Source organism: Barbatula barbatula (assembly GCF_947034865.1).
Source record: "Barbatula barbatula genome assembly, chromosome: 25".
Lineage (NCBI taxonomy): Eukaryota > Metazoa > Chordata > Actinopteri > Cypriniformes > Nemacheilidae > Barbatula > Barbatula barbatula.
Window position 1 is genome coordinate 10,181,261 of NC_136788.1, and position 23,153 is coordinate 10,204,413.

The window sequence follows — 23,153 nt, forward strand, 5'->3', positions numbered from 1 at the left end:
ATGATTGGCCGCTTCACTTCCGGCACGAGCGCCGGAGATGCGCAATCAGGTTGCTTGTTGTTGCCGTGCGTGCGACGTACGTGCGTGCTGACGGACGGAGCCGGTGCGCCGGTAGACTCAGCGCTGTACTATGGACCTGCGGAACAGCGCTGAGACAGATCCCGATGACTCCCCGTACCATCTCGGCTCCGTCCCGAAGGAGCTGCAGGCCAGAAAGCAGGAGCAGGAGAAGCTGTCGGGAGTGGTGAAGAGCGTCCACCGGAAACTCCGCAAGAAATACATTGAAGGTAAGCTGCGGTGCTCCTTAGCCTAGCCTGGATTCATTTCAGCAGTCTGGCCTGATCAGAGAAGCGCACGTTTATGGGTTGTTCCAATGCATCGATAATAATCGATAGCAAACACGTTGTAATTTATAATATAAACGCATATCGACATGACACGTACAGATGTCATGCGTGACTCGTTTTGGAAAGCAGTGAACTGTTAATGTCTGTCCCTGTGGGTGTCTTTAAACCTGCTGTAGTGCGCTGTCTACCCAGACAGCATTTTTTTGGGGGGCAGATGATGCCCAAAAAGCGCTTATGATGTCTAAAAAATACTGTAGAGCTTCTGTCTGCGCAGCTCGACATTACAACCTCGTCAGCAAGACTGTGCGATTCATTTGTTCCTGTTTTGCTCTTATATGGATCTAATGGCTTTGTTTAAATGCACAAAGCGCCTATTAATATCCATACATCAGGAATTTCTTGGTCAGGCTCACTTTAATTGGTCTTTATTGATATTGGATTGATCGATTATTTATCCATTACCTGCAGAACTTATCTTGTGTAATGATTTAATACGTATAGGATCAATTATAGTTGTGTGGTCAGATTATTTGTGGTTGGTTTCAAAGATAACATGCAAATATCGATGAAAACAGTTATTGTACAAACAGATCAATTAAGAACTTTGTGATAAACTTGTGCGTGACAATAGGTCAGGCTATTTTTTATGTGGATTTTTTATTGCCTAATCTTTATTACAACAGCTGACCTTGCTGTACATCATAAGTGTGTTCCCTATAAAGCCTAGTATGAAATATTAAGGATGCACTTTTAATAACATTTTGGCCGATATTGTCATAATATGCCAATAAATCACTTCTTCAGCTACTTGCTGCTCACAGTTAAAATACAGATTTGTCTTTCTGTCGTGATCATTCACTGCTATTAGCAAAACATTGTTGATGTAGATACAGTATTTATGAAAGCGTCCAAAAACAGCATATTGTTTGAATCAGACTGCTTTCTGAAGGCCTTCTGTCTTGAGACCTATTAGACATGTGGCTTTTAAGAAACATTTTCAGGGTTGCTCTGGAAGAACATCTTTAATTTGTTTATCAAATAAAAATATACCAGAAAAGCTTGAAGGAATCATTAACTAGTGTAAAGTAGGCTTGGGACATGATTCTCAGGGGGAAAAAGAGAACTGTTGGTTAACTTGTTGTTTTCTGCTGTGAATTTCTTAAAATAAAAGCAGTTGTCCACTTTCTGCCCTTTGTTTCTTTCTTAGGGAATATTTGTATTAATATATAGATATTGTGTTATCAGCCAATATATCGGTTACCGCCTTCCAATGATAAAGAATTATTGGTTATCGTAATCGCCCAAAATCGACATAACCCTATTAAATATGTAATATTTGGGTATAACACTGTGTTTTACATTTGTTTTAGTCTTCGGTTCTGTGATTGGCTTGAGGTAAACATTGTGTTACCGAGCATCCCTAATTCTTTATAACATTTTCCTTTCAGCCGCATTTTAAATCCCACACACAGCATTCTATTCTCTAAACCCCCGTGATGGGTTAATAAGGAAGGCATGATCTAGTCTGTTTGGTTTTGTGAAGCTGTAGTCATATGTATATCTGCACCACAGCCTCTCCCCTCCTTGCCTTATTCTCTGTAAATCTGATAAGCCCCATTTTTTTCACTCGGTCATGGGACAGCTCACTTTTTTTGTCAGTCTTGCCTTTTAAAGGAGTCCTTAAGGGTAGACTTTGAAGTAATTTTTGCGGTTGCTTACTGGTGTCATTGACGTGATCAGCACATTTTAGAACTGTTTGTGAATCAGCACAAATACATTGATGATACTGTAGTTTTGAGCTAGGGGATTTCGATTTTGTTAAAGAAAACGGACAGTCTTCAGCAAGTTCTCGGAGACACGGATGCTTACAGTGTTAAAGGAAATATGCACATTAGCTTCAGAAAGTATGTAAATTTTTTTACTCTTTAGGGCTCAACGCAGCTGTAAGAATGGCTCAAGAGTTGCTGTGTTCTAACTTTATGTTTGTTGATCATGTGTTTTTTATTTGGATGCTCTGATTTTCTAAAACGTTCCGACCTTTGCTGTTGCAAGTTCTGCTCATTCTGCAAAACGTGTTGCTGAGGTTGTCTACAGTACCTAACAAGTCGTCAGTTCATTTTGGAGGCATGAGCTATAAACAAATTATTGCATTACAGCAATTTGCAGTATAGCATTCATGGACTTGCATTAAAGCTGTTTTAATAACGTTTTATCTATTAATGCAGGTAAAACCATTATTAAAAAGGGTCATGAAAGTTATGGTGTTTGTATTGCGCTTACACATTGTCTCAAAGTAGGTTTACAGAAATTCTGAACTTGATTTGCATCCAAATTACACATCAATGTGGTTAATATTCTGAACCAACAGAGCCAGCAGTTAATATCCATGTTATAAAGTCTTTGTGACGTAGTTCATTAAATGCTATATGAAGTGATTCATCTTCATACGTGACTCTGTTTTGTCTCATCGGTCGCAGTGGGAGATTTCGAGAAAATATGGCGTGAGCACTGTGAAGACGAGCAGACCCTTAGCGAGTATGCCACGGCCATGAAGGGCCTCGCCGACAACCACTGGGCGAGCAAATGCGAGGGAGAGGGACGCATCGAGTGGTGCCGAAGGTATAACTTAAGAGATTGTCTACACTAGTGTGTTTTCATTTGAAATTTCAAAATGCTCTTCGTCTACACTAGCGTTTTAAAGCGTTTCCCAAACGGGCACATCCACCCTGAAACGTCTGAAAACACTTATGTACTGTGCATGCGTAAAACCTAAGACACGTCAGCTCTCTGTCTTTTCTGTCAGGCATTTATTAACTTTAAAAAAAGATTAAATAGACAGACAATGTGGTAACTTAGAGATGTTGCTGTTGGTAACACAAGACTATAAAGCTGTGAAAGCTAAATGAAACTTAACTCAACATTTAAAATGTATCCCCTTTAAGTGCGTTTTTCGAAAAGCTGTCTCAGTGTGGACGAAAGGCCAAAACCGAGAGAAAAAGATGCTTTTTCAAATGAAAACGCATTAGTATGGACAGGGTATTAACTGATATAGTCTGGTGCTAGCAACCCTGAGGTCTTGCCCATGCTAATAAACTAGTATAGCTTGACTGAAATATCAGTGACTTTGGATAAAAGAGTCTGCGCTGTCTTTTCACAGTGTTTGTCAGGAATACTTCCAGAATGGAGGGATGAGGCGAGTGCTGGAGAAGGATGAGAAGACCGCCAGACACGCGGCCGATGGCAATAACGCATCTGTGAACAATCTACCACAATTTTCTTCTCCAAGGTGCTCTAGCATGACTTTGTTTATCCATGTATAAACATTGTTGATCTTCAAACCTTTTGTATTTTGGTTGTTGGAGGGACACCGTTTACTAGTTTACTGACTATATAATGTTAATTTGTATCTTTAGTATACATAGGATATTTAATAACAGTGTTTTTGTTAACAGCTCATCATTCCAACTTGGTAGGATACGACTGTTGGATGTGGGAAGCTGCTTTAACCCTTTTCTGAAGTTTGACGAGTTTCTTACCGTCGGTATAGACATTGTGCCAGCTGTAGAGGTTTGTTTTTTTAGTAAGATGATGCTGTAGATGTTAACCAGGGTAGTTACTACATTTAGATTGAAAAAATAATCTGTAAGAAATAAATTTACAACCTGTTTAAGCAAGTACTGATTTCAGGTCAGGTCTCTGGCTTTCCCCATTACTTATTGCCTATTAATATTGACTGAACAATATTAAAATTTGCAGTACCCATTGCAGTAAGACATTATGCTAATCTACGGTCCATCTAATACTTTTTCCATCACTACAGAGCGTCTACAAATGCGACTTTCTCAACCTGCAGCTGCAACAGCCTTTGCAGATGGCCAGCGACGCCCTGGACACCTTCCTGCGTCAGCTGCGTGGCCCCATCGAAGCTCTGCCCGCCCAGCTTTTCCACGTGGTGGTCTTCTCCCTGCTTCTGTCCTACTTCCCTTCACCCTACCAGCGCTGGCTCTGCTGCAAGAAAGCACATGAACTTTTGACCCTGAATGGCCTCCTGCTCATCATAACCCCCGACTCTTCCCACCAGGGCCGCCACGCCCCCATGATGCGCAGCTGGCGAGTTGCAGTCGAGTCCCTGGGCTTCAAGCGCTTTAAGTACGTCAAATTCTCCCACATGCACCTCATCGCTTTCCGCAAGGTTTCGCCGACCACCAGCAGCGACCTGGTCAGTCGCAACTACCCCGAGATGCTCTACATCCCGCAGGACTTTCACACTGTCAACGATGATGGGTTCACGGATGCGTACGGACCCCCGCGCTCCGACTTCGAGGAAGACCAATTGGCATGCAGCTTTGCGGAATTACCAGACACGCCGTACGATTCGGACTCGGGAGAGAGCCAGAGCAGCTCGGCACCATTCCAAGAACTGGAAGACCCAATTTTGCTGCAGAGCTGAACTTGTTAACTGCCCCTAAAAACATTTAATACCCTACTGTCGCTGCCAAATTGTTCCGCTGCGGTACTCCACCCCTTTCGAAGCAGCAAATAAGTTTGCACAGAGTGAATGAGGACGTGTTGATTTTTAAAAGCATTCGAGAGATCCCGAACACAAGCGCATCAATTGGCAAAGGCTTCACAAAACGGGTTTCTAACAGAAACAGCTGCGTGATCTCAGGTCGTAGAAAACTGGGCTTTTGTCATATCACGACTGTCAACTGGATAAGAATTGTCAAAGCATTTTGACTAGCGTGAGTCATGTCATTGTTGGTGTCAAAACACGCTTTCGTTTTTGGCTGACGTTGCAGCTTCACTTCATTTTTTAATGGTTCGATTCTGAGCAAGTTTCAACTGGACATTTCGGATAGAGGCTTCATCTGAAAGTTTTCAACAATTGCCTTCATCAATGATATTTGTAGCATTTTAAGAACTTAGGTACGTTGTGTTGGTTTGGTAATGTGACATAGTAACTGTGAATGTGGACTTATCGCTTGGTTCCAACATGGCAGAGTAGTCGTAGCTTTTGAGAACAAACAATCTTGCAGGCGCTCAGATTGCATGCGTGTTTTTCATTTACTTCGTGGCAATATGTTTCGAATTTTGTGATCAAAAGGTGTGAACACGTAGCTGTGAGTGACGAATTGGCTTCGTTTTCTTTTTATCCGCTATTATAACCGATGACTAGACTAGACTCCTATAAAGTTACTTGTCAGTAGTATGGTTAGATATCTCTGCATTTTACCAAAATGTGACTTTATTGAGTAGAAGGATTGTTTACTCTTGACTGTTTACTCTTTAAACCTAAGTCTTACTTCCTTCGTTAATGGTGTAACTGGTGTAGGCATTATCACATTGATTTATTCAATACGTAATTTTAGCTTTCAAAATATAGCATTTCAAGGGACTGAAGCTGAAACGTACCCTGAAAAATAGTTGCTGGGATTGGTTTTCACAGATACAATCAAAGGTTGTTGTTTATATCTCCTACGTATGGCGCTGCAGAACGTACAGCTTTTAATTCACTCTAGGTTCTTAAAAACACTATATTAACTTTTCAAGCACATCATTTGCACGTGTTCAATGCAACACCTTATGGGGTTGGTAAGATATTGATACTTGACATCAGCAGAAGCACTTCATTAGAAAAGCAATATATTATAAATGATCAGAAAATCTCAATATCACAATAACCTGGCAATTTCATGGAGGCAATGTTTTCTATTCAAGTGGATGCTGGTAAACCTGAATGACAGAAGATACTGTGGTGGTTTCTTAAATCTGAAAACGTGTGTGAAGTGTCCTACATTTGGATTGTGTTGAAGTATCTATGTACATTTTGGTGTTAAGCACTTTAAATGTGTTTTGGGGTGCCAAAAATGGCTGGAGTGATTTGAAAGAAATCGATGGAAATCATGTGATTTCAAGATGTCTCAAGGTGCCTTCGAACCCAAATTGTATTTTTGCATTTGTGATGGTAAAAACTGAATTTCTACTGATTGTCATGTCATAGTAAGCTAGTCTTTCTCCAGAACGCACAGTTAAATACTCTCAGCAAATTAACCAGCTCTCGGCTAAATGACTAAATACTGCCCTATAATGATTACATTAGCAATAGCATTTTACGGCTCTCTATTTATAAAAAGATGTTTTAAAAACACACACAAAAAAGAAAACCTTTGTATTGTACTGTTTACTTGGTGATTTGTTCAAACATTCAACATATCAGACACCTTTGTCTTCCTCTGGTTCTTATCCACTGTTTGCATGATTGATTTTCTCTATCAGTGTTATGACGTTGACTTCCACAGTACTGGGCCATTTGTGAGAATTGTCATCAATTTTTTTAAATAAAGGTTTGTTGCCTTTGCTTTGCTTGTTTCTTGCCTTTTTTCTAAAGAAAATTGCATATTTTCAAATGCAAGTCAAGTTAGAGAATGGATTTTATATATTTATGAAGTTGTGATGTAAGATAATAAACCATGCATTCTGGGAAATTATTTTAAACACAAACATGTAAAACATGATTTTATACAAATATTTAAACAATTGAGGTTTCAGATTTTTCCCACCTATGCACTTGCCCTTTGACGTCAGATATCAACCCTGACCTCAGGAAGACGCATCACTTGACGTCACGCAAGATGTATTCCTAATGTTTTTTTATTGTATTTTTTTAACATATTGTAGAACATTGACAAAAAAGGCATTCATAGTTTAAAATTCACAAACAACCTGAGTTACATATGAATATTGTGTTGTAATATTTATATCATTCCCAGCAGCTCCCAATTTTACTAAAAAGAGTTATTCTAGTATGAATGTGAGACTTTTATTTTATCCCAAATCTTTCGGTGGATTTTCAGCTTTATAGCCTTCACAGATTTGATGTGGTCTGGTCTTAGAACATTGGACATCACATCGCAGTATATTTATAAACACAATAACTATATAAAACATCAATCCAATAGATTTTCCTTCCATACATGAACGTGATTAAAAACATTGTGTTTTGTTTTCCGACTGTCAGGACTCGAAACGCTCCGTATGTCCATTACGGGCTTCCGTAGCAACAGATAAATGAGGAAACATGGTGGATAACGAAGAAAGTTTAAGCTATGGTCTCGGAGACTTGTGCTGTATTTTTCCTCTCTTCTGTTGAATTCATCATAAAGGACTACAATCGATAACTAAAATGTCTACTGGGATATTTTTAATCTCGGTTTAGTCCACGTTTCACTCCTCCTTATGGGAAATAACACAGTTGTCAACTTTCTGAAGCCGGTAAACATCAAATCTAAGCCAGACTGACAGCGCAACAAAACTCGCTTGTCTGCTGTTTTTGTTTTTATTTTACACGATTCTGGGGATTAACGAATACACAACCAGTTTCATCGAATATAACATGACCTTGAATAACTCGATTCATAACCGGTGGATCTAGCCAACTATTTATTCAACTAAATCAATTTTTTTCTCTAAAATGTCATCTCGAGAAATTATTCAGTTTAATGCTTTATATCAAAGCCACAACACAACTACGTACCTCAGTGCGCTGAATGGCAATGTACATTTCTTTTATTGTGACGCATGACGCACGTCACATACTCTCAAAACGTTGACTCTGTAGTTTTTTGCCATTGTTGACGTTTTATCTTTGCAACGATGTTCAGGTTGCTCAGATATTGCTTAAGTCACATGCTTTACGCTGCCATGACCTGGCTGGATCAGGCCAACAGAGGGGTCAACATGTGGTCCTCCATCCGTTACCTAGGATACCTGTCGAGCCTGAACTCACTGGTTGCGATTTGCTTGGGACTTTATGTACAATGGGAGAAGACAGGTGAAACTATTATCCTGGTCGTTTTTATTTTAGGCCTCTTTGTTCTTGGGATTGCCAGTATTCTCCACTACTATTTTGGCAAGGAGAGATTCAGCATCTTTCTATTGCATCTGTGGTTTGGGTTCCTGCTGGGTTTGTTGTGCTTCCTCAATATCCCGTCCAAAGAAGTGGACGTGAAGGAGCAGGTAGCAAACTACATGTTGGTAGTCAGCATGGTGATAAGAATCCTATGGGCTTTGGTTGAAAGAATGTGCGGTTACACTCGACATAAACCTGCACTTCTCAGATCAAGAGAGATTTTGGAGCTCACAGGCTTTGTTGTGGCCAGTCTTACTTTGGATGGACCCAAATTCATAAGCCTGGTAGTTCTGACGCTCTCTTTAGCTGCTCTTATCGTGGACTTGCGGATGAAATCCTTCCTGGCACTTCTGAACCTAATCTGCTTTTCTGCGGTCTCGGGATTGTTCTTCCAGGAGTCTTTAGGGGTGTCCACCAACCCCTTCGCGTTGTGCTGCTTCATCAGCCGACTGGTCTGCGACCCGTTTCTGGACTTCTACTTCAGTGGTCTTTCGGTCACCGAGCGCTGGTCGCCACTGCTGGTGAGAAGAGGCCTGTGGAGGCACCTGTCGCTTCTTCCGATGGTTGTTGTGGAGGTGAGCTTTCTGGTCATGGCTGCTATGAAGATGAATGATATGGATCGGTGGTACCTGTTGATCCCAGGTCTCTCAGCTTCTGCTGTTTTTTGGATCATCTGTCATCTGGTTTCTCTGGTCACACTGTGGGGGTTCCACAGTAAATTGAGTGACTGTCAGAGACTGTGCATAGCGCACATGTCAGAGGCTGGAGAGTTAGACAGGGTGATGGCGTCGAAGGGCATGCGGCACTTTTGCCTCATATCAAAGCGTCTGGTGTCGTTCAGCCTGTTGTCAACCATTATACTTGGAGCACTGGCTTGGCAGGTAAGATTTGTTGATTGAATAATTTACTTTTAATGGTGGTTCATGGGGCACATATAGAAATGGCCAAAAGTGATGTCTGGGGCATATAGTATTGGTACAATATTTTCTTCTGGGTACCGAATTGTATAAATTGACAAAACACTTCACTTTAAACTACTCATTGGATGCAATTATTCAGCAAAAAGGCAAACTAAAGTCTATCAGGGAATATGGTTTATATTTTTTTATACAAATACATATAAAAATGCACAGAAAATACAGGATATAAAGCATACGTTGACTAGAGCTTTATTAGTTATTAATATTTGTTGATCCTCTGTTGTTGTTGGTAATATTTTGTAGTCAATCTCCTGTGCTATCTTTATATTATATCTTGCACATTTTTTGCCAGTCACACCAATGCAACATGCATATTAACAATTTTTAATGCATCTTTAATACAATAAAAGTGTGTGACGTTACATTATAATGTACATAAATGTATTAAATTAAAAACAATGTAAATCAATCAAATGATACTAGATCTAAACCAAAATATTTGCTGTATTTATTGAAATGAATTTAATTTATGGTCTTGTTATTTGATATTATTGATAATGTACATGGTGAAACTTTGCAAATACTTTTGGTGCCACCGTTGTAGAAAATGTAGAAACAGAGTTCTGATTTTCTTCCCTACAGCCTTCAAGCAGTCTGTTTATTGCCTTGTTTTTGCTGGTGTTACCACTCGAGTCGCTTGCCCACGGCCTCTTTCATGAGCTGGGAAACAGCCTGGGAGGAACATGTGTGGGCTACGGTGTTATCATTCCTACCAACTATTGCAGGTATTGAAAAAAACCCAGCAAGTATTATTTTTCATCTACTACATTTAGATTCATGCTCATAAAAGATATTCTATTACGGTGCAGTATGTAAATTGTATGGGCCGGCACCATGCTGTAGCAGCGAATCAAATTGTATTGGCACAATCAATATAACATTCAAACACACCCAGATCTGTTACACCTCATATGTTTTATTTTAACCCTTACGTTCTCTCTCAGCCCAGATGGGCAGCCCACCCTGTTGCCCCCTGCGCATGTGCAAGAGCTTAACATGCGCTCGACAGGAATGCTCAACAACATGCAACGCTTCTTCTCGCATCACATGATTGAGGCGTACGGCTGTGACTACTCCACCAGTGGCTTGAGTCTGGAAGCCCTGCAGGCCAAGCTCCGCATATTCATGGAGGGCCACACGACCGACGGGCCACGGCATGACACCTACGTGCTCTTTTATAGTGGCCACACCCATCGCAGTGGAGAGTGGGCTCTGGCAGGTAAGGCAGGTGGAACTGTGAAAGTTACATACAGCGTGTGGATGACATCACAAACCCTCACTTTCATTTGATCCAATCAGGTGGAGACGTTTTACATCTAGATGAGATCGTGCAGCTCTGGAGGGAAAAAAACGCTGGCTTTTGCTCTCGCCTCATCATTATTCTCGACACTGAGAACTCTTTGCCTTGGGTGAAGGAGGTGAAGAAGATCGAAGGGCTTTACGTAGCAGTCCAAGGGGCGGTGCTGTCCAATCGCACAGACCTGGAACTCCAGGATGCACCTCAGCTCGGCGACTTCATCTCCCAATGGGTCGATTTTAACTGTAACCCCGACAGCATCATCAGGTGGTCCGAGCACAGCCGGACCATCCGAGCTGCATATGGCGTCTCCAGACACTGGAGTGACTACAAGCTCCACCTCCCCACCGAAAGTGATGTAACCAGGCACTGGAAGATTTACTTCCCACGGTTGACTTACCCTGTGGTTCAATTAGCTCATTGGTGTGGTGTGCTGAATCTCTTTTGGGTGTGCGGTTACTGCGTCCGAGTGCTCAGAAGGATCAAACTGACATGGTTTCCTCCTGCGGTGCTAGATACAGGACAAGGTTTCAAGCTGGTCAAATCATAGAGCAGGACTTTGACTCTGCTGTGGTGATGTTGTAAGCAGCTGGTCACAACAGAGGTTGTGACTCTGGATACGGCTAGGTGAGACTCACCTACGGTAGATTTGTTGTGTAGACCAACCGAGCCATGTTTAAAAATCTCAGGTGTAAGAGCACTCCAGGTGTTTTTGCGATGGTGAAAGTTGGCCCACTTACCAACATGAGCGTGTCTATTTGCTCTCTAAGCAAATTCATCACTTTTGAAAGCAAGGATGAATCTCTAAACCAGGAAAAAACATGAAGTCTTTTCTTAAATCTTTTGCATTGTGGAATTATTTGTATGACAATTAAAGTGACAGTTCACCCAAAATATTAATTCTGTCATAATTTACTCAATCGCATTTTATTTCAAACCTGTATGACTTTCTTTCTTCTGCAGAACAGAAGAATATTTTGAAACATGTTGTTTCCAAACGGCAGTACCTATTGACTTCTATTATATGGACACAAAAACCAATGCAAGTCAATGGGTACTGTTTTTTTTCGGTCACCAACATTCATTAAAATATCTTATTTTGTGTTCTGCTGGACAAATAAAGTCACACAGGTTTGAAATGTCATGAGGGTGAGTAAATGATGACACAATTATCATTTTTGGGTGAACTATCACTTTGAGCAGTCTATTTATTTTCATTACATGGCACAAAAAATATGTTGCATCATTAAAATGAGAAAAGATCATTTAAATTGTAAAATAATTGATTTCTTGAAATTCCTTTTATTCTAATTTAAATAGAAAGTTATTGTATCACAGTAAAAACTGTAATACTCTTGTTATCCAGATGTACAATTTGAGAATAACCATTGGGAATATTGGGAATTAAAAAAAAAAACACACTCTAGACACATTCCGGTACTTAATAATATTCTGTAATAATAAAATATAGTGTAACAATGCAAAAAATATTTTATTTATGCCAATTTTTCTTTTGGGTAATTGGGTGGTGACATAGATATTCACTTACAGCAAGTTACTGATGGGTCTTATAGCTTTGGGTTCACTAACAATCAACTGTTACAGCTTTCTCCTGCTTATTAAAATAATTGTATTGATTCTTCTATCATTAAACACTTATTAGCATAATTGGTTAAGGACTTGTTCTTGTTAGCTTTATCAACTAATAAATGAACCAGCTTTGCATCATTTGTAGAGTGCCTCCCCTTAACTGTAGCCTACTTTACAAAACCTGGCCTTATATTTCTGTACAAGCATTTAACACTAACATTCTCATCTGGCGATAGGAGAACTATAGGTTTTATTGTTTATTTTGTTTGTTTTTAAAGGACAACATTTTCTACCGCCCTTAAAAACTGTGATAAACTATACAATTTCGACTAACATTTTGTGTTGCTAAATGGTAATGGTGGAGATTTGTATAAGAAAGCCAGCATAACTAATGTTTATTCTGTTGGATGTGTTTTATGAAGTGCCTTGTGTAAAGTTAGTCGTCACCAAAGGATGCAGAGATTTACTCCTAGTCAAATATGCAATATTTATTAACTGATTCTAGATTGTCCTGGACAGGAATGAAGCGGTCTTGAATGAAGATTGAACAAGTTACTGGGATTTGATGATTTCTTGTTTGTTTATGTGTGTGTGTGAAATAAACCATAATCAGAATGAGTTTGATAATAATAAAACTATTTTTTTTTTACTGCCAGTTCCTGTATTGAATTGTTTTTGTTTACATAAAATCTAATAAATACCTGTTCTGCAGAATATTCTTGTTTCATGTGTGCATTTTATTAAAATAGACTTATACAAATCAACAGAACATTGACGGAACTCTAAATCTTAATGCACATGCTTATTTTAGTTGTATATTGAGAAAGTCAAAGACATCTCCATTGAAGACATATGTGAATAAATAATTTTTATTTGTCATGATATGTCAAGAAATGTTCTGTTTGAACACTGAAGGTGGCACCAGATGAATTATTTTGGCATCCCTGGTTTTCAGGTGGAGCTGCCTCTGCCTTTCAAAAGTTTATTAAGGACGCTGGTCTGTTTTAAGAGCTTCAGGTTTGAGATATCTTCTGCTATAACAGGAACTTCAGAGCTGTGATTTGGACCCTCGGATTCGCTCTCGCTGTCCGACAGACCCGTAAGTAGAGCATCGTTCTCGTATGTTGGAAAGTAGTATCTAGACAAAGAGATCAATTATAAATCAAATTAAAAGGACAATCTTAACCTCGTCAGTTCATGCAGCTGATCTGATAGAATATTTGTGACAATGTGTTAATAAAAGTGAACTCTTACTGCGGTTGGTCCCAATGGGAGACCTCCGGTAGCTGCATCATATGACCCGTGTTAACAAGGTGTTGAACCAGCTCCTCTTTGCTTCTAAATTTCACTTGACAGCCATAGCAGCGACACTGGTGTAGCTCACGACGGATGAAATTCACCAGTTTGACTTGGTGGTAAAATTTTAGGTCTGGCAAAAAAACACAAAAATACATAACTTGTTTCATGAAAGAGAAGGAAAATGTGTCTCCAAAACAGCCAGATATTCATCGTACATACTGAGTAAAATTAAACTCACTTAGATCTGTTTTTAATTTGTGCAGGTCAAATTCATGAGTTTCCTGAAGAAGAAAGAAAAAACGATGTTATTATTGACACTGATGTTAAAGCTCAAGGAAATTGAAGATATTTTGAAAAACATTGGTCACCAAAGAACACTGGACCTCATTGACTTTCATTGTATGAAAGCAAACATTTCTCAAAATATACATTATATGAGGTTATATCAGATACCTTCAAGTGCGTGTAGATTTTCTCCATCGTATCCGTCTGCTGTTCACAAAACAGACATACGGCACACACAGGATGGGCCTGCCAATCTGACCAATCACTGTAAAGAGTTGGTAAAAGAGAATTTACCCGAACATTTGACCTCTGAAAGACATTTCATTAGCCTTTGAACATCAAGTAAAGGGTCTTACTCATCCTCATCTTCAAACAAATCTCTGTCATCTTCAGACTGTACCTCCTCCCAGGTCTTTCCCAACTCCTGCAACACCAGCACAAAGATCTCAACCAAACCGACTGCATATTCAATTTAAATCCAATGTCATAAGAAGACTTAGAGGAATATATTTATATGGACGTGCCAGGTAATTGATGATGTAGAAGCGATCGTAGTCATGGTTTCTGGCGTTGATTCGCCGATGCTGCTTCTTTCTCATGTGATCCTTCAAGGTCGTTTTGTCTCTGAATGTTTTCTCACAGTATAGACACTGCATACTATTAAAAGAAATTATATGTATAGGTCCAACATTTTTTTTGTGCTGCCTTATGTTAGTTACATTTATGTTAAAATGTATTTATTTTTAAATATTTTCTAATAATAACCTATATGAATAATGACCAGTCTCTATTGACTAATCTAAGAAAACACAGAATCTTAATTGAAAGGTTTTAGAAATAACTGTATTTAAAATTAACCAAATGTAAAACATGAATGAAAATCAATGCGAGTTATACACTGCTGGTATAAAATGAACTACAACGATAACAATCACCAATAGGTGGCGGACCTGATCCATCTCCACTATGACTATTTGTGCTGATGAGTGTGATTTTTAAACGTTATTGTCAGTTAACTACCAAAAAGATTTAGAATCGAAATCTTAAAACAATCTAACTTCTCTAGTTTCCACTCAAGGGTATCAAGGAACTCTGTGCAGTAGACGATGTTATCCGGAAGACCGATGCTGAATGAGTGTTCTTTAGCCATGTGGTTGAGAAGTAAAGACCTGTAGAAACACAACATACAGAATGACTAAGGCAAGGAGCAACACAGTATCTCTTTTAATGTGAAAGTAGTAAAGTTAATCTCTCTGTAAATAAAGGATTCGTGACTCACATAAACGTTTCTTAATTTTTGTTATGTGACTATAAAGAAGCAGGCTATCAGAAATAGCGGTCTGAATGCATCGTTGTCATTAACCAACATTAACAACTATTTAAAAACGCTTAAAACTACACTGTTAGTTCAAGTTAGCGAATACAGTTACTAATGTTGACAAATACAACTTTATTGTAAACTTTTTCAGAAATGATATATCTGTTCCTAAGCTACAGGTGGCTTCTACTCATTTCAACACTCATTTATTACAGGTATCCTGATATGAACAGACATGGTTTTATCTCCATCTCTCTCTACCTGAACGTCTGACCCATTCAGCTTCAGCATTCACCTGTTTCCGGTAAATTCTTCATTGCAGAACATACAGGTGCGGTGAAATGTTGTATCGTCCCTCTCTTTTTGCTGCTTGTCCAGAACTTCCTCCTATTAAAAACGCATCACACAAACATCATCACACACTCATCTCCTATTATTTTCAATGTGCGTTATAAATATGGTTACATAACTATGATTCCATAAACAAAAATAATAATAACAACGGTTATAATCAGTGTGTCAGCACTGTGTTTTCATCATTCCGCATTTGGGAAACCTGCTGTTGGTTCGTCATATTCATCAACAATTACTGCAGATGCAAACTGCAAATTAACGGTGTTTAACAAACAGTGCTAATCCTCTCATCTCGAGAGTTTCACCGACGTGTCATCAAATGACTGAGAAAGGTCACAGCTGCGCTGTTAAACAGCTGGTCGCCACACTGCAGAGGCGACTGCAGAGGTGCAGAGAACCCAGGTTGCCTGGCAACCACAATCACAGATTTTCGCTTGAGATGAAATGTGTTCGAGATGATTATGTTGACTCATAATATCTCTGCAAAAACAATCAGGGGGCGGTGGGGGAGGAACGGAGGCTCGGGCTTCTTGCGGAACGATGCGTTAATTGTTTTCTCCGAACTTCCAGGTACATAATCATTGTGGGATATCTGGCTAGACACCCACCTTAAACGCTTTTATTTAACAGCAACTGTATTTCAGCTGTTACCTTGGTTTTGCAGTTACAGACGACACAATGAAAACAAAACATTTTGTGCATTAGTGCACAATATTTCAAATCTAAAAAACACTGGCCCCCATTGACTTAAATTGTTTGGACACAAAACCACAGACATTCCTCAAAAGATCCTCTTTCCTGTTCCATAGAAGGAAATAATCATATACAGGTCATGTATGACAGGAGAGCGAAGAAATAATGACCCAATTTACTATCCCTCTAAATACCTTTTAAATAGTCTGTGCTTATCAATACAATGCTTACATATGATTATGCTTTGTAATGTACTGAAAGGTCTATTTAGATAAAGGACCTGAGGTGTTATTTAACACATCTCTCAGATCAGCTCTAAATGCTCAAAACATAAACATAATCATGTGTCACACAGGAAGCTGATTCCAGAGCAGCACATCTAACCTGAAATGTTTGTTGGTGACAGTACACTTTCATACACACTCACCAGCCGTCTCTGTTGCAGCTGCTCCCTAAGGATTCTGTCCTCCGGCAGTACATCGCATAAAAGAAAGTAGTGCTCTTGTTGTTCTGAAATGAACCAAAGAGTTTTATTAGACTCAAGTCCAAAAGTGATCAATATAAATTATATAGTAGATCATGTCTCCTACCTACTGGACCTTCGGAGTTGGTCTTTATAACACTGCAAAAGTCTGTGATGGGCTGTTCTGTAAATCGTTTCTTCCAATACAACATGTACCTGCAACAAAATGGTTATCAATCATTATTACAGTAGGTTATTCTGCAAGTATAAAAAAAAGACAATGCGATAACAGCTTGTGTATAGGAAATCTTGGGGACGAACTGTACAGTGCTGGTGGTCTATATTTATTGTAGTGATCGAATAAAGTCTTACCGAGGGAAATCTGCAATGAGTTTGACATCAGCGATAACCAGTTTGTGATCCAAAACCACGTGCTTGAGAAGCCGATCTTTCTCAGAAGAGGGGAAAGAGTCCGAACACAGCACACAGGTCACTGGAGGGCCATCGTTGAAAGACAGACAGGTGCTAGCGCACAGGTGCTCGGGGAAACAAAGTGGCTCTAGAATGCAATCCTGGTCACCTGACAATGAAAGAACATTGTAGGTTTAAATATCATTGTAGGTTTCAACAGTATTTATCATTCACTAAACACCCTTCAGAGACATAATCCACTCAAAATGCATTAAGCGCAATAAGCAAACACATAACTTTGTCATCATTACTTTTAACCAAACTTCCTCTTAATAAAAGTCCTATATAGCAAAATACATCAGCTAGTTGTTTTTTGTTTTCCTTTATATTTTATTGTAGTTATATTCCTATTTTAGATTTGCATCTATTTTTAGTATATATATTTTGTAGTATATCTATTTTTTTTAGAAGTTATGTGTGGTGCTTTTATTTATTTTATTATTTACTTCTGCAAAGGATTAATTTACTTTTTTATCAGTTTAAGTTCAGCTTTTCATTTATTTGTAGACTATAGTTTTAGTGATCAATGTACACGTATGTATTGCTAAATTTAAGGCAGTATTTCTAATTTCAATATGGTTGACATTTTTCAAGCAATATATTGGCCTTTATTTTCTTTGATTTCAGTTAAATGAACTGTAGTATACTACCAACACTACGGAGTATTAATGAACAGGCTCCATTTATGTTTGACACTCACAGTTTCCAGACGTTTTGAACCGTTTGTAATTTCTTTGGGACTTTTTTTGTGTAATGTCCCTCTAGAAAAGTGTGCTCCTGCATATTTAAAAGTATTAAAGCTAATGAATTCGTTATAGGTCATTCATTCAATCTAGCTCTGACTTATGTGGGGGACTTCGGCATGTTACAGGCACACCCACACTAGTGAGAAAGCATCGCTGTCTCGACCATCCCACGAACCTCAAGATGCCCAGTCATACAAACAAGCCACTGAATCACGCAAAATGACACATTTGTACTCTTAAATCCACTTTATAGTCGTTATTTACTTCGTAGTGACCTTAATAGATGATGCTCTGGGACTCGATACTGTAGAAGCTTTTCAAAATCACATCTCGATTCATTATCAAGTGCCCGTTTTGACAACCAAATACGATTTCATGTAAATATGGCGTAAGGCTTCTGCATATGATAACATAACTTAGTGTTAGATTGCCTTTTATGAATATTAGGACAACGCATTTAATCTGCCAACACGTTAAAAATGTAGATCACAATACATATTAGTCTTTGAAGCCGAACAACAGAAAATAAAACCAACACGTGTAGTAATAATAATAGTTCGTTTAACCAACCTGTCACATTAGTGTTGCGCGTCTGGGTGGCCATGTTTTTCTTTCCCTAATCATGTGACGTGGCGAATCATTTATTGACCAATCAGAATGATCCCACCGCCACGAAGGGGTTTATGGGTCTTGTAGTTATCCATCTTTCGTTTCTCATTCATTTCCTTCAGTTCCCATGAGGCAATCGTGTTTTTCTTCAGGGCTGAGAAAATGTGCTGTATGTGGGATGCTGCTGTGGTGCTGCCTTCAGAACAATACAGTGCAACGCTGTGCAACAACAATATGGATAGTATCAGCCGCAACTGCTCTGTTTTATAGCATTTTTTTTTTGATTCATTTTTTACTTGACGCGGAAAAATGTGGATACCTACTGAACATGAAAAATATGGCGTTGGTAAGTCTTATTTTTATCCTCGTTAATTGAACGCTGGTGTAGATCGTTGCAGGTGCGATAATGAGCCGTGGCATTTATAATATGACATACAGCCGATGGCATATGAAATATCTAATCGTCTCCAGCCGCTCGAACATTAAATCATGTGATTAAATAACGAAGTGCTTTCTTATTCTATTAAAATCATTAAAATTTATATTTTTTTCTGACTGGAATGATTTGTTTTGTTTTGCTTCATTGATTTAAATGGTCATCTTGGATAACGTTAGGGCTTATACGCAGCAATAAGATGAAATAGCCGCAGTAAAGATTGAGCTTTTGTCTTCATACAGACGCTCTAATTCATTTAACGACCAGATCTGTGAATCTTCACATTTATTACCGCAACAGTCCTGTTTCATGAAAAAAACACATTTCTATCCCTTACCATTATTCTATCGTTACATCGATATGTCTAACAATAAATGCGAGTTTACGTTCATTTACGTATGTGTGTTTATTTTCCATCTTGTCTTTTTCACCTGCAGATATTCAAAGCACCTGTATTTATCATCTCTTTACATCTCCATACACCTCTTTTCTGCACATATTGATGAATGAATCATGCTGTAATGACGTTACCCATATTGTATTGAGTAGCACACATTGCACATCGTGTTGATCTGTGTTGTCGCAGTTTTGACAGGGTTACTTCCACTATTGCATTTTCTGTATGATTTTGTGGTGAGAACAGCTGAAGCTTTTAAGGATGTATTTTGGCAGAGCAGTGTGGGGTATGGTGCTTGGTTCTCACTGGCTGATGGGGAGACGGAGTCATTTTAGTGGCGTTAGAAGTCATGAGTCCAGAGCTAATGTATATACACTACAGTGTATACAAGATCACACGGGCTAGGTCTCCTGTTAGGTCTCTTTTAGGTATTTTATATTATTTAATTATAAAAAAGAAAATCTTTGCTGGCAGACTTCACACATTTGCCCTTGGTTTGGATGTTTAAGTCAATATTTGGTCATTTCTTAATTTAAAGAGGACATGTGGTTGAATAGAAGAAGAGAGGTATGTGGGTAATTTTGTACATTTTCTATATTCATATTTTTGACATTTCTAACTTTAGCAAAAAATTTAGCAATGATCCACAGCTTGCAACAAGAAGACCTAATGTTAATCATTGGAGCAGTGGTTTTCAGCTGTTTTGGACTAAGATTTGTGATGTCATCCCAACACAGTACCAAAAATGTCCATGTGATCAAAGATCGAAAACATAATTGTAATTTATTTGAAATATCACGGCAATCATTTACTGGATGTTAAGTCCCACTGGAAGTGAACCTGTGTTGTTTTATGTAATGTACACTGTATTTTTTTGGATGAAGGGACGTCATACAGCCAGTCCATGTTGGCATCTTTTGAGAAGCTTCTACCCAGTGGCAGAAGAATATTTGCCAACATTCTTGAATAACAAAAAAGTTTGATTGGGCAAACAGCCTCTGACATCAAGCGAGGAAACAGACGATCGGAAACATTTTCTGTTTCCCTTTTCAGCCTTCTTATTTTGCTATTAAACATTACAGACCGGTGACCCATTTTTGGGTAATGGCCCGTCAATTGAGACCCATTGCACTGAAGCATGTTACCCAGGAATATGGCAAAATGGCTGCATATTACAGTGCTGCTCTTTGGAAAGTGTACACAGCCGTAATCTTTTTCAGTCATGAAATATGGATGGAGTCCAGCTGCGATAGCACAGAAACACACATGCATGAATACACTTTTGCACACAAGCATGCACACCAAATCGTTGGCTTTTAATTATTATTGGTTGCAAATTCAGATGAATGAACCATTTGCTATTTACAGTAAATGTATGAAATAAAGCAGTGACCTTTCGAATAAAAGTTTGGCCATTCAACGTCCCGGGCTTCTCCTTCAAGGGCTTCTCCTTCAAGTTACACCAAAGAAAACCAAAGGATTGTGATAATGGATCTGTGAAACTCTGTCTGAAATCACATCATTTTTAATGTCATCCCTGCTAAATTGGGATGCTGATTGACTAGTGAAGAAAGCCACCTTGTGGAACCTGAAGGAAGCAGCTGGGAAAAGACAGTTTGACAAGACCATATTGGTTTATAATTATGCCATAATCTTCAAAAGATTTAATTGGAAAGTGAAAGCTAATGTCACTCTTCCAGCACTAATGCTCATCACTTCTGTGTTCCAGATTCCCACATGCACATCAGGAATTATGCAGAATTTATATACAGGATTATCATAATCATTTGCTTGACTACTGGTGTACAGGCCTGCAATTGGATGGTTTTAGGTTTGGCTGATCCGTTTTTTAGAAAGCTTGTTTTTACGTTGTGCAAAAGCTAGACAGTGGACAACAGAAAGGAACAGGGCGCTGGGGTCTCCAATTAAATTGTACAAAACTGTTTTTATGTTGTATCAAAATATATAGCAAAGTGTGAAACACAATGGCCACATCTTCAGATTTTGTATCTCTATCGCCTTCTCTGTTTAAAACGTAAATTGCAGTTTACTGAATAAACTTGCACTCTGTATTCTATAAAATATCAAAATGTTATCCTTTTTGACCCAATGGGTTAAATTTTTTTTTTAAATAAAGAGTGTATCCGTCCGTCTAACTAACGTTTCCCACAATATCCTACCAGGCAGGTCGAATTATGTTCAATCAAAGTAAAGTTCTTGCTCGATAACTGATTTCTGAAGCAACACACTAATGAAAATGCAAAAAAATAAAAAAACACTAATGATTATTAGAAATGTACCAATACAAAATTTCTCCACCGATAGCCGTTCATTCAGAGTAATATCTGCCGATACTGATTCTAAAGATTACTTAACTTTCTGAATGATATAAATTCATATTATGACTATTAAAATTAAATTGAAGATCAAACTGTATATAGAAGATTTTAAGAAACATCACCAGAGCATAAATTTATTGCATTTTCTTGTCCTCTTTTGCTTGCTGGGACATATCGGCCCGATCATCGGCTGTTTTTAAACTATCAGCAGATAGTGTGAAAATTTGCTTTTATTGACCGATACCGATTATTGGCAAATATATCGGTGCATCTCTAATGAATATACAAGAGTAAAACTACCTTAGAACTTGAGGACCATCATGACCCAGCACTAACCGTCAACATGTAACATCTCGAAAGAAATGAAGAATTGAATGCTGAATTGAAACATTCGCTGCTGTACTTACGGTCACCTCAAAAGCGCCTCAAAGTATTAAGAAGTGAATGCAATGAGCTTGGGATCATCATGTCCTGTTCTCTCGCATCTCAGCTTGGATTTATGATGGCAGCACATTCGGCATACAAATGAGTCTCTTCTTTTTGTCACACGCTGACTAGGCACCTACTGTACCCTGGTCAACAGGCATGCTGCCACTGCGAGAAAAAGATAAGACTGACAGATAAGCCTAGGGAGGCGAGATCTGTGAAATGCTGGTGTAGATTAGGTTAGACGCGCACTTGAATACAAATTAAAAATTACATTTACACACCCTCATGTCATTCCAGTTTATCTGAAGAACACAAAAGAAGATATTTCGAAGAAAGTTGCCAAACAACAAGACTTCCATTATACGGACACAAAACAACGAAGACATTTCTCAAAATATATTTTTTATGTTCCACAGACGGGTCATTTACAGGTTTTAAAGGACATTAGGATGAATACATTTTGACAGAATTTTATTTTGGAGTGAACTATCTATTTAAGGCAATCCCATAATGCATTGCTACACCTTATATGCTGTACGTGAGGACGTTTTGTGATGTCCAAAAGAGCTATCTACATCACATTTCCAAAGACTTTGCAAAGCTCTGATCCGAGTACTCCCTCAAAAGGCAGCTGCCTGTGTACACAGTAGACAGCAAGACAGCCGACTAGGTTTAAGAACAGAGCTGTGCATACTTTAAAGTGTCACAAACATAAAGATTTCGAAAAGCTGGAAGGTTTAAGGCCCTTAGCAAGTTCTTACAACTCTGTGTCATATCGAGGCGTTAAAGCAGCACACATAAAGCTTTGAAACATTCTCAAAAAGTTCTTGTAGAAACAACACTGCCATTGCAGAGACTATAGATTTGAATCATTCAGGTGTACAACCCTCTCAACAGCTCTATCTAAATAATTCATTGTTATGTGTGCAGAACTCATTTTTAAGTGTTACCATTTCAATAACAACCAACATGCAACTTCCTCCATCACTGCCAGAACAATCTCCAGGGTTTAATCTTTGGTAAAATGAGCTCATAGTGCATCCTATTCTCCAGCGTCCCCTTAGATCCTACTCAATTCCATAATTCCTGGCACCCTCCAGGCGATTGCAAAAAGAAAGAAACACTTAGGCCAATATTTTATATTTTTTTTGTGTTTTCCTTCCAGTAACGGAAATCTCTAGACATTTTAGA

General features: G+C 38.7%; 4 protein-coding genes across 4 annotated transcripts in view; 3 read left to right on the forward strand and 1 right to left on the reverse strand.

The window, feature by feature from the left end:
- samtor (S-adenosylmethionine sensor upstream of mTORC1) lies at nt 1-6,705 on the forward strand. Its single transcript, XM_079449907.1, has 5 exons — nt 1-287; nt 2,825-2,966; nt 3,505-3,633; nt 3,800-3,914; nt 4,168-6,705. The coding sequence occupies exons 1-5, from the start codon at nt 131-133 to the stop codon at nt 4,795-4,797; spliced, it is 1,173 nt and encodes a 390-aa protein (XP_079306033.1). The 5' UTR covers nt 1-130; the 3' UTR covers nt 4,798-6,705.
- Nucleotides 6,706-7,392: 687 nt separating this feature from the next.
- tmem168b (transmembrane protein 168b) lies at nt 7,393-12,835 on the forward strand. Its single transcript, XM_079449909.1, has 4 exons — nt 7,393-9,137; nt 9,819-9,961; nt 10,181-10,455; nt 10,536-12,835. The coding sequence occupies exons 1-4, from the start codon at nt 8,001-8,003 to the stop codon at nt 11,081-11,083; spliced, it is 2,103 nt and encodes a 700-aa protein (XP_079306035.1). The 5' UTR covers nt 7,393-8,000; the 3' UTR covers nt 11,084-12,835.
- On the reverse strand, nt 12,810-18,695 carry znf277 (zinc finger protein 277). The gene is made up of 12 exons (XM_079449910.1): nt 18,323-18,695; nt 16,908-17,115; nt 16,663-16,751; nt 16,500-16,582; nt 15,321-15,412; nt 14,766-14,876; nt 14,232-14,364; nt 14,064-14,131; nt 13,876-13,972; nt 13,661-13,703; nt 13,378-13,552; nt 12,810-13,261 (listed from the first exon to the last, which is right to left on the reverse strand). The coding sequence occupies exons 1-12, from the start codon at nt 18,354-18,356 to the stop codon at nt 13,075-13,077; spliced, it is 1,320 nt and encodes a 439-aa protein (XP_079306036.1). The 5' UTR covers nt 18,357-18,695; the 3' UTR covers nt 12,810-13,074.
- The window catches only part of dock4a (dedicator of cytokinesis 4a), a gene marked incomplete at its 5' end in the record, with an annotated part of 57,125 nt that continues 52,642 nt past the window's right edge, over nt 18,671-23,153 (forward strand). The window contains one exon of the mRNA XM_079449908.1: nt 18,671-18,707. Coding sequence (XP_079306034.1) covers nt 18,671-18,707 — 37 coding nt within the window. The remainder of the gene's footprint in view (nt 18,708-23,153) is intronic.

Coding starts and splice junctions, on each gene's coding strand:
- tmem168b (XM_079449909.1), top strand. CDS start 8,001: ATGTTCAGGTTGCTCAGATATTGCTTAAGTCACATGCTTTACGCTGCC. Junction 9,138..9,818: donor TTGGAGCACTGGCTTGGCAG/GTAAGATTTGTT, acceptor TCTTCCCTACAG/CCTTCAAGCAGTCTGTTTAT. Junction 10,456..10,535: donor TGGAGAGTGGGCTCTGGCAG/GTAAGGCAGGTG, acceptor TGATCCAATCAG/GTGGAGACGTTTTACATCTA.
- samtor (XM_079449907.1), top strand. CDS start 131: ATGGACCTGCGGAACAGCGCTGAGACAGATCCCGATGACTCCCCGTAC. Junction 288..2,824: donor CCGCAAGAAATACATTGAAG/GTAAGCTGCGGT, acceptor CATCGGTCGCAG/TGGGAGATTTCGAGAAAATA. Junction 2,967..3,504: donor CGCATCGAGTGGTGCCGAAG/GTATAACTTAAG, acceptor GTCTTTTCACAG/TGTTTGTCAGGAATACTTCC.
- znf277 (XM_079449910.1), bottom strand. CDS start 18,356: ATGGCCACCCAGACGCGCAACACTAATGTGACAG. Junction 17,116..18,322: donor GCGCAACACTAATGTGACAG/GTTGGTTAAACG, acceptor TTTCATTGTCAG/GTGACCAGGATTGCATTCTA. Junction 13,973..14,063: donor TTGTTTGAAGATGAGGATGA/GTAAGACCCTTT, acceptor AACTCTTTACAG/TGATTGGTCAGATTGGCAGG.